At 45.6% G+C, this 11,150-nt stretch overlaps 1 protein-coding gene across 2 annotated transcripts in view; it reads right to left on the minus strand.

Moving 5' to 3' along the window:
* Nucleotides 1-4,074: 4,074 nt before the first annotated feature.
* edf1 (endothelial differentiation-related factor 1) overlaps nucleotides 4,075-11,150 on the minus strand; it is an 18,913-nt gene continuing 11,837 nt past the window's right edge. The window contains exons 3-5 of one of the 2 annotated variants that reach the window (XM_043719817.1): nucleotides 8,511-8,671; nucleotides 8,149-8,242; nucleotides 4,075-4,515 (exon numbers count right to left, since the gene is read on the minus strand). In XM_043719817.1, coding sequence (XP_043575752.1) covers nucleotides 4,454-4,515; nucleotides 8,149-8,242; nucleotides 8,511-8,671 — 317 coding nt within the window. In that variant the 3' untranslated portion in view covers nucleotides 4,075-4,453. The remainder of the gene's footprint in view (nucleotides 4,516-8,148; nucleotides 8,243-8,510; nucleotides 8,672-11,150) is intronic. The other variant, XM_043719816.1, reaches the window with a different exon arrangement.

Genomic DNA, 11,150 nt, shown 5'->3' on the forward strand with positions numbered 1-11,150 from the left:
CTGTTGTGGTGTGAGTGTGTGTGTGCGCACGCATACAGGTGCAGTGACTCAGTGAAACCAACATTATGCACTACCAGGGAACCAGTAACAAGCAAAACCCAATAGGGACAATGCTGAGGTGAACAAAGTGAAGGGGGAGGGTAGGGACTAAATTAAAATGGAGTTGGAGGGGAAAGTCAAGCTTCCACCCCCTCTCCCTGAAGGCATTGAGAGTGATGGTGAACACCACATGGTCCCTCTTCAGGGACACCCAGGCTCCAACATAACCATGAAAGAGGGGTAGGCAGTCAACAGGAATGACCCCCTTCACAGCCCGCTGCCTAAACCTGTTAATGGCCAGCCTGGCCAGGCCCAGGAGTAAACCCACAAGGAGGTCCTCTGACCTATCCTCCTCCCTCTGCACTGGGTGCCCAAAGATCAGGAGGGTGGTGCTGAAGTGCAACCAAAAACATAGCAAAAGGCTCTTCAGGAAACCAAAAAGAGTTTACAAAAAGCTCACAATATACTCACCATCTACTGACTCCACAGCGCCACAAAACAAAGAGTTGGGCTGAGAGTCTGTGAACCACTGCAATCTACAGTTATAAAGGGCTGTTGAGTGCAACATCCTCCACCCCAGGTCCCCAAGAGAGGACTCCGACAAAGAGAGCCTTCCACTGGGGATCCCCACCATCCGGTGGCAAATGGGCATGCCGAGGCATGTCTGGGTCACGGACAAAGGAGAAGATGTGGATAGTGTGCAACCTGTACATTTCGCCTCCCTCAGGGATATACAACTTAGGTTTCGGAGTCTGCTCAGATTGTGGAGCACAGGGCCCCGGAAGAAGTATGGGATCCTAGGCCAAGGTGAAATTCCATCTGAGCAGGGCAGGGGTTACTCCTTTGAATTGGTATTCTTGTGAATGGTCCTGATGAACCACAGTGTTTCTTTATTTCCTTAGGAAAATGGATTTACTGGAAAGTGTGATTCCCCAAGACATTTATAAAATATCCCATGTAATTAACAATAGCCTTTTGATTTTGTTTCTGATGAAGCAGTGGCCCAGGTGGAGCTTGGGACACCAGCTAAAAGGTAAACAATCCTTTCAAATCATTGTGTGTTTCCTTGAGTATGTGCATTGGAGCATAGACTCTTCCAACATCTGTCATAGAATTCAAAGTAAGGATCTTACACAAAAATCTGGGTATGTTAAGTGAGTGCTTAGTGAACAAATGAGGTGCAAGACCTGACCACAGTTCTCGGTTGAGCCCACTCTGTTCAGCCAGCACCTGCACATTCTTTCAGAGGTGCCTTAGAAAGTTTCAGGGCTGAGCTTAAACAATATTACCAGCTTCAACAACATGTCTTTTTTCAGAATACTTTTATTTCTCTTTACTTTCAATGATTTACTTTTATGGCCGTCATACGCATTTTCAGTTCGTTTCCAAATCACTTCAGTCACTGTTTGCATTCTCTCTTTATCGTTGATGTACTTATGATATGCTGTTATCTTCAGTTTCAATTTTACTTTTCTGTTTGTATTAGATGATTTAGCCCAAGTGTGTTGAATGAAGTCATAGCAGATCTACACCTTCACTCTGCCCACTTGCCTCGACTCCCTATCCATCCATCGTGAATCATTATGGCCTAGTCTGCTCGTTTTGTTTTGAGGAATCTATTTTCACTGGACTGTTTTACTCTCCAGTCTATCTACGTGGCTCACTTCCAAAACAGACCTTGTCTCCAATTCCTGATGAAAGGCTTATGCCCGAAACATTGATTCTCCTGCTCTTCGGATGCTGCCTGACCTGCTGTGCTTTTCCAGCACCACACTCTCCACTCTTGTCTACAACCAGGCCACTTTGTTTCCATCTGCATGGGTCCCCACCTCCATTCCCCTATAGTCCTCTCAGCCACCCCTCAGACTCCTTTCTAACATCACTCCCCATTCTAACCCCACTACCCCTGAACAGAATCTATTCTGCTGGCTCTGCCTGGCATTGAACCTATTTGCTCACCTACCACCATCACTGGGAGCTGAGTGTGCACCCTCTCAGTCACTCAGCCTTCTATAAAATGATAGTTTTGTGATACACTACAGTCCTCCCCGCTGCCAGCTGAGCTATTGAAGGAGAGTCCAAAAAGGACATTAGTAAGCCGGATGGGCTTTACAACAATGGTTACAACAGGCTGACCTTTATTTCCAGGTTTAATTGATTTCAAGCTTTCTATTAGCCAGCGAGGGTTTTGAACCCAGGTCCCCAGAGCATTATACTAGGTTTCTGATTGCTAGATCACCCCAACATTGCCTCCCCTCCGACAGACTGTTTCCTTATTAATGTTCACTGCAGGTTCTGGAATAATGCCAGGTAGATTAACAGGTGGAGACTCTTGTGAATTCTTGACCCCAGATTGTAAGGAGATCAGCCAAGTGGACTTCAGTGTCATACAGCATGGAAACGGAGTCTTCTGCCCAATCTGTCCACACCAACCACATTCCCAAACTAAACTAATCCCACCTGCCTGCTCCTGGTCCATATCCCTCCAAAACATTTCTATTCATGCACTTAGCTAAATGGTGTAACCGTAATCACATCCACCACTTCCTCAGGAAGTTCATCCCACACATGAACAACCTTCTGGGTATAAAATTTGCCCATGTCCTTTTTTAGAAATCTCCCACATCACCTTAAAAATATGCCCCCTAGCCTTGAAATCCTCCAGCCCAGGGAAAAGACACCTATTAGCATGTTTTGAGAAGATTGGTAGCTCAGGTTGAGGTTCTGGATGCAGGTTTGCTCACTGAGCTGGAAGATTCATTTTCAGACATTTTGTCACCACACTAGGTAACATCTTCAGTGAGCCTCTGGATGAAGCACTGCTGATGATTCCTGCTTTCTATTTATATGTTTGGGTTTCTTTAAATTGGTGATGTCATTTCTTGTTCTTTTTCTCAGGGGGTGGTAAGTCAGATCCAAGACAATGTGTTTGTTAATAGAGTTCCGGTTGGAATGCCATGCTTCTAGGAATTCCTGTGCAGGTCTCTGTTTGGCTTGTCCTAGGATGGATGTGTTGTCCCAGTCGAAGTGGTGTCCTTCCTCATCTGCATGTAAGGATATTTTAGAGAGCGAGAGAGAGTCATGTTGTTTTGGGGCTAGTTGATGGTCACGTATCCTGGTGGCTACTTTTCTCCTTTGTCCAATGTAGTGTTTGTTACAGTCCTTGCACAGTATTGTGTGAATGACATTAGTTTTGTTTGTCTTTATAGGGTCTTTCAAGTTCATTAGCTGCTGTTTGTGGGCTACCATGACGCCGAAAGGTCTGAGTAGTCTGGTAGTCATTTCCGAGATGTCTTTGATGTAGGGGAGAGTGGCTAGGGTTTCTGGATGTGTTTTGTCAGCTTGTTTGAGTTTGTTGCTGAGAAATCAGTGCACTGTGTTCATTGGGTACCCGTTCCTTTTGAATACACTGCACAGATGCTGTGCTCTATGTAATTCCTCTGCGCTGGTGTGTGTGTGGTGGCTCATTGGAATAATGTTCTAATGCAGCATTTGTGGATGTTGAGATGATTGCTTCTGTAGTTCAGTATTTGCTCTGTATGTGTTGTTTTCCTGTAGACGCTGGTTTGAAATTCCCCATTGGCTGTTCGCCCTATTGCGACATCTAGGAATGGCGGTTTGTTGTTGTTAAACCATCATCTCACACGGAGGTGACATTTCCAAAGCGATACAGCCCAATTTGAACATACCATTGGACTGCCTGCATCAGCAGCAAGCCGCGTTTCTCCATTGGAAGAGTCTCAGGGCAACTTGCCCTTGCCTTGGTGGGAACACAAGTTACTAAGGAAATGACCTTGTGCAGTCTGCTCTACAGGGCAGGGCAGAGAAGGGGAGAAAACGACAAACTTCGCCACAAATGCCACGACTCAATGTCAGGAAAGACTCGTGCATGCTGAGAAAGACAGGCAGCCTGATTTCCACTTGGATCCTGGAAGGGAGCAGAAGCTCAAGATTTGGGTAAACATTAATAAACACAGGAAACAGTGCCACAGTCTCATCCCTCATTTCAAACACACAAAACCATCAGACACCAAGTCCAAAGGCTTAAACTTTATTTCTACAAGAACTTACAGGGAGAAAGGAAAGAACAGAGAAAAGTGAAAGGAAATAATATATGCACCCAGTCAGAGGTGTACTTGTGGAAAGGGGAATTAACACAAATAAAGTTTTCACACTTCTGTCCTTGGTTAGAGATTAATCGCATTCAAAACCATGCCTGGGAATCAGACAGAATTTCAGAAACTAAGCTTTTCTTTGGGCGAAATAGAATGCCGGCAGCGAATCAATTAGAGTTACTCAGCTGGGGGCAGATCACGATCCTTTCCGTATTGAAGGTGACAATACGCCATTCTGACTGGTGAAGGAAGCCAGGGGAGACCAGTTCAAAGACAGAACTGATTTCGAGGCTTTGTCCTCATTTTTTCTTTGGGCCCTTCTCCAGGGGTAGCCCGATGTCCTTCCCTCGCAGCTTGAGGCCTTTCAAACAAAAAAAAAAAAACAAAGTAAAGCTGGTTAATACCAAATAATTCCATCAGACATGTGCGGCCTATCGCAAATTTTTAAAAAGGCAGGCTAATGTGGTAGGTACCTCATTACACAGCATGGGGCCTTCACTGGCCCTCGAAGCTGGTGGTGAATTGCCTTTTTTTTCCCCCGCATGAGTCACTCAAACACTCAGTATTGTTGAACCACAAATCACCACACTACACACTTTTTTTTTTAAAAAGATTAGATTAGATTCGATTCTCTACAGTGTGGAAACAGGCCCTTCAGCCCTACAAGTCCACACCAACCCTCTGAAGAGCAACCCACCCAGATCCATTCCCCTACATTCACCCCTGACACTACAGGCAATTTAGCATGGCCAATTCAGCTAACCTGCACATCTTTGGACTGTAGGTGGAAACCGGAGCACCCGGAGGAAACCCACGCAGACACAGGGAGAATGTGCAAACTCCACGCAGTCACCCAAGGCTGGAATCGAACCTGGGGTCCTGGCACTGTGAGGCAGCAGTGCTAACCACTCAGCCACCGTGCTGCCCTTTCACTTGCATTTACATAACACATTTCACATTCATAGGCTTCCCAAAGCCCTGCACAGTCAATAAAGTATCACTGACAATCAAGAAAACGCGATGACTCGTCTGTACTCAGCAAACTCGAATACCCGGAGAATTAAGCGTTTGAGTGCTGTTGGAGCTGCAGTTATCCAGCAGATATTCTATCACATTTCTAACTTGTCTTTGGAAATGATAACCAGGTATTGGGGTTCAGGGGTTGGAGCTGCCAGCTGCAGAGTTCCCTGCCGCTGACCTGCTCTTGTGACCTAAGTATTTAAATAGCTGATCCAGTTCAGTTTCTGGGGAGTGCTGGTGATTTGTGGTTCAACAATGCCGAATGTTTGAGTGACTCATGCAAGTTATCATGTCAAAAAGTTAGACAAAACCATAAAGGACTCTACACAATGAAGCCACAAACAGATGTGCATGTGGTTTGCAGAATGAGTGTTCATGGACTGGCTCAGCTACTGAACTGATAACACTCCAATTAGGGCAGCATGGTGGCTCAGTGGTTAGCACTGCAGCCTCATAGCGCCAGGGACCTGGGTTCGATTCCAGCCTTGGGTGACTGTGTGTGGAGGTTGTACATTCTCCCCGTGTCTGCGTGGGTTTCCTCCGGGTGCTCCGGTTTCCTCCCACAGTCACAAAGATGTGCAGGTCAGGTGAACTGGCCATGCTAAATTGTCCAGTGTTAGGTGCATTAGTCAGGGGTTAAGGTTGGGGAATGGGTGTAGATGGGTTACTCTTCGGAGGGTTGGTGTCAACTTGTTGGGCCGAAGGGCGTGTTTCCATACTGTTCGGGATCTAATCTACTGAGGAGGAGAACAACGTCTGAACAGTTTGCGCCAGATTTTCGTCAAATCGTGTCAAGAGATGCAAATTCAGAAGAGAGCTGGTGGTCTTTCAGGCAAAATACAGATCGAAGATCTATTGAAATTAATCTGATCCAACACGTACAATAATCTTGCTACTTGAGAGAATAGAGCTAGAGGATGTTGGAAAGACAACCAGGCTATTTATATATGAACCTTTGGAGCAGGAGGCAGAGGAAGCAACCAGGGAGCGAGATCCAGAATCTTGTACTAGGTTGCCAAGTGGAGGGACATTTCAAGTTTGGAATGGGAGGATTCTGTCAATCTCTGTGTGGTCCATATTGGAAACAACATAAGGAAGAGCAGACAAGTGATACTATTCAGAATGTACCAGGATTGAGGAGCAAAGTTAGCCCTCAAAGATATAGCCTTGTGCCAACTGGATAAAGGGCACATGATTAAATGAGTGATGTGGGAGCACAGGTGCACTTGCTGGCACACCAGGTACAGGGCTCCAACTGAACCAGGCTGGAATAATGAAAAAGGATAAATATGATGATAAACAAGAACATTGAACTCCAAGATGTGGGGTGTGGCAGGCCTCAGGTGGAACAGGTAATCATTTACAAACAAACAACAAATACATCAGAGAGGAACAGCCAGAAATTATGCTTCAGGTAATGGATGCTGTGAAGCTTGAAAGGGTTCAGAAAAGATTTACAAGGATGTTGCCAGAATTGGAGGATTTGAGCTATAGGGAGAGGTTGAACAGGCTGGGGCTGTTTTCCCTGGAGCGTCGGAGACTGAGGGGTGACCTTATAGAGGTTTACAAAATCATGAGGGGCATGGATAGGGTAAATAGGCAAAGTCTTTTCCCTAGGGTGGGGGAGTCCAGAACTAGAGGGCATAGGTTTAAGGTGACAGGGGAATCATTTAAAAGGGACCTAAGGGGCAACTTTTTCACACAGAGGGTGGTGTGTGTATAGAATGAGCTGCCAGAGGAAGTGGTGGAGGCTGGTACAATTACAACATTTAAGAGGCATCTGGATGGGTATATGAATAGGAAGGGTTTGGAGGGATATGGGCCAAGTGCTGGCAGGTAGGACTAGATTACATTAGGTTATCTTGTTGGTGTGGACGAGTTGGACAGAAGGGCCTGTTTCCGAGCTGTACATCTCTAGGATTCTAAAAAGTAAAAATTATAAGATGCATAAACCGAGAGGGAGATAGAATTAAGAAATGCAGGTAAAACATTCAACAGAATGTTAGGCCAGACTGAGGGGCCCAGTAAACGTGCTTTGTTTAAGGACAGCATCAGGAGCAACAGAATGAGCTGCAGATACAATGTGGCAAGTATGATATGGTAATCATTGAGACCTATCTTCAAGACAATAAAAATTGGGGAGGAGATGGGGTGCTCACAAACTCAAGATGAAACTATCCAAACAAGAGGTTCTAATCAGGGCTGAGCAGACCATGAAGATTTTATGGATACAATCAAACAATATTATGATAAAGGGATAGCCAGCTACAATCATCTTAATGAATATACAAATAGGAGGGTGGAGGCACATCCTGGCAGCAGATACAACTCCTAAGGTTGTGAACAGAGTTGTTCGAGGGGGAAAAAGAAAGGCAGAGAAATACAATGTGTGCAGAGTGAGTAAATAAAATTTGAGAGTACCAGGCACAGATTCTCATATAGAAATACAATGTTATTGCTATAATGGAGATCTGGCTCAAAGAATGCAGAACTGTGTTCAATATCTCTGGATCAACATAGTCCTGAAAGAGGAGTTTCACTCAGCAATACTCTGTCCTCACTCTTGTACAAGTAAACATTATGGCACAGTGGCTCAGTGGTTAGCACTGCTGCCTCACAGCACCAAGGACCCAGGTTAGATTCAAACCTCAGGTGACTGTCTGTGTGGAGTTTGCACCTTCTTCCCACTGATTGTGTGGGTTTCCTCCGGGTGCTCCGATTTCCCCTCACAGTCCAAAGACATGCAGGCTGGGTGGATTGGCCATGCTAAATTGCCCTGTAGTGTCCAGGGTTGTGCAGGCTAGGTGTGTTAGCCATGGTAAATGCAGGATCACAGGGATAAGGTTTGGGGGGGGTGGGGGGTTCGAGTCTGGGTGAGATGTTCTTTTGGGTGGAGGTAGGGGGTTGGTGCAGACTTGCTGGGCTGAATGGCCACTTTCAGCACGGAAGGGATTCTATAAAGACATTAACTCACCGAGTACTCTTTCAATCTTGCCAAGGACCTGGTTGTTGGGAATGGCTTTCCCACACTCATAATCAGCAATGACCTGGGGTTTCTCACTGATTCTCTGGACAGAAAGGAAAGCAGCAAATTAAGGCTAGACAGATCTCTGCATTCGGAACAAAAAGAGTGCTCCTGTATTGAAATTACAGCTTCTATCCCCCTTTCCACAAGCCCAAAGTGGACTGCACAGATTCCAATCTCCACACTCAGAAACCTGCACCTCTCAGGCCCAGACGTCACCCTGACAGCCCTGTTGTGGAACACAATGTGACCAGCTCTCCCCTCACCCTACAGACCCCTCTGCACAAACCACAGTATACAAAGGCACTCACTGTGGCCAGATCCTTCTGGTTCATCCCCAGGTTCTGTCGGCCCTGTTGGATCAACTTGCCGACTGTGAGTGAGACACGCTCATGGTGCAGTTCCTCGGTTTCCCGGTCCAGTTTCGCGGTGTTCTTAGTGATGGTGTGTTGCTTATTTTGTCCTGCAGACCCTAAGCACAAACGAAAGTGCAAAGTCATCCCTCACCCTGATAGTTAGTGCTTGTTCAATTCTGAGCAGGACTTTACTAAGCAATGTTCAAGCAGGAGGGCTAGAGAAGGCAGAAAAGGTTACTGCTGGAAATCCAGCAGGCACTCCGCAGGTAGGGATACTTTAAGTAAAGCTTCCTCTACACTCAGGAAAACTACTAAGTAAAGCTTCCTCTACACTATATTGGCCCATCAAACAAATTCTGGGCAGACAAACTCAACTATTTACATCAACCAGTCTATACAGTAGGGATGTATTTGCGAACACTGATCCTTTCGGAGTACAGCATTCAGGAGGGACTGCTCTGTGCTCACAAACCTTTGGTTTGGATTTCCTCTCAGGTGGAATCAACCTTTCTCCAAATCTTTCAATTGTTAAATCTCTCAAAAAAGTTGTACTTTTTGTTTGTATTCACTGATGGGATGAGGGGGCAGCATAGCTTCTCTCTTTCCAGGGAATACAGCAAGCATATGTGAAGACTTATCCAACAGCAAATTTGAGAGGTTATGAGCATCACCCTTCCACATTAGCATTTGTGAAATATTACAGCAGCAAGTCTGGTCTCCACGAGATCTATAGAAGTTTAACATGGGTGCACTTAGGTAAGTTGAGGTCCATTTACACCTCTACCCCAGTTAATCCTTCCCAAGCAGAATGTAGCCTCTTTGTTCTTCCTATCTTAATGCAGCACCTTACACTCATCCATATTATAGGTGATTTGACAATTAGACACCCATCCTGCAAACTTATTACTTGTTGCACTCTTGCTCATTATTAATTATTCCTCCAATTTGGGCTCATATTTTGATGTCACACTTGGAATTTCCAACTCACTTCAGAGAGCTGTGTCCTCCCTGACACCAGCCGTAGAAAGACCAATCACCTCGGGATACCACTTCCCACCTTTTACCGGTCGGAGTTACTTACATTCATCCTTACTCTCCCATCCTGTTGGACACTCCAATCTGTGCTATTGCTTTGTATCTCTCCTCATGAATTCCCTATGTACTCCTGCCTGACTGATTCCTCCCCGTCCCCACTTCTCCAGGCACCAGTCTGAATTCACCAACTTCCAAATCTCCCCACCTCCTACATCATCGCAGGTCCAACCCTCCTTCTCTGCCCTGACCCCTTAACCTGACCTAATCTTCCTTCCCACCTATCCACTCTCCACCCTTCCCACTGACCAATCACAATCACCTCCTACCTACCTTTCCCCCCCAGGACCTCCCACTATTTCTTTCTCAGTCCCCCTCCCCCTCATTTCTGATGAAGGGTCATGCCCGAAATGTCAACTCTCCTGCTCCACTGATGCTGCTGACCAGCACTTGCAGTCCTCACTACCTCCAAATTGATTGTAAAGCCCTTTTGATGTCCGGTGATTATGAAAATGGTAATATAAATGCTATTAACTTTTGTCATGTACATGGACTTCCAAAGGATTGCTGGTAAGTTGGATCTGGACTAAGTAATGGAGATTCATGATATATTTCAGAAAGTGTGAAGTTAAATATTCTGTGGTTCAAGAAAAATGCTGTAAAAATAGTAACTGTCTGTTCTTCGTCCACACTTTCAAATATCTAGGTACAGCAACAATGAACTCTTCAATACTTCCACACTTTGGTATCTTTATCAGAGAGCTATTCTGCTTTTCTTTGGATGTCTTTTTCCAGTTTTCCTTTTGTTGTTTATATATTCTTCAAAAACTTCATTTCAAAATTTCTATTCGTTGTTGTGATTCTGTTCGCCGAGCTGGGAATTTGAGTTGCAGGCGTTTCGTCCCCTGTCTAGGTGACATCCTCAGTTCTTGGGAGCCTCCTGTGGTGTTTCCTCCGGCATTTATAGTGGCTTGTCTCTGCCACGTCCGGTTGTCAGTTCCAGCTGTCCGCTGCAGTGGTCGGTATATTGGGTCCAGGTCGATGTGCTTATTGATTGAATCTGTGGATGAGTGCCAAGCCTCTAGGAATTCCCTGGCTGTTCTATAATAGTAGTGTTGTCCCAGTCGAACTCATGTTGCTTGTCACCTGCGTGTGTGGCTACTAAGGATAGCTGGTCGTGTTGTTTCGTGGCTAGTTGGTGTTCATGGATGCAGATCGTTAGCTGTCTTCCTGTTTGTCCTATGTAGTGTTTTGTGCAATCCTTGCATGGGATTTTGTACACTACATTGGTTTTGCTCATGCTGGGTATCGGGTCCTTCGTTCTGGTGAGTTGTTGTCGAAGTGTGGCTGTTGGTTTGTGTGCTGTTATGAGTCCTAGTGGTCGTAGTAGTCTGGCTCTCAGTTCATAGGATTCATAACAGCACACAAACCAACAGCCACTCTCAGACAACAACTCACCAAAACGAAGGACCCGATACCCAGCATGAGCAAAACCAATGTAGTGTACAAAATCCCATGCAAGGACTGCACAAAACACTACATAGGACAAACAGGAAGACAGCT

Source organism: Chiloscyllium plagiosum, chromosome 30 (assembly GCF_004010195.1).
Source record: "Chiloscyllium plagiosum isolate BGI_BamShark_2017 chromosome 30, ASM401019v2, whole genome shotgun sequence".
Taxonomy (NCBI): domain Eukaryota; kingdom Metazoa; phylum Chordata; class Chondrichthyes; order Orectolobiformes; family Hemiscylliidae; genus Chiloscyllium; species Chiloscyllium plagiosum.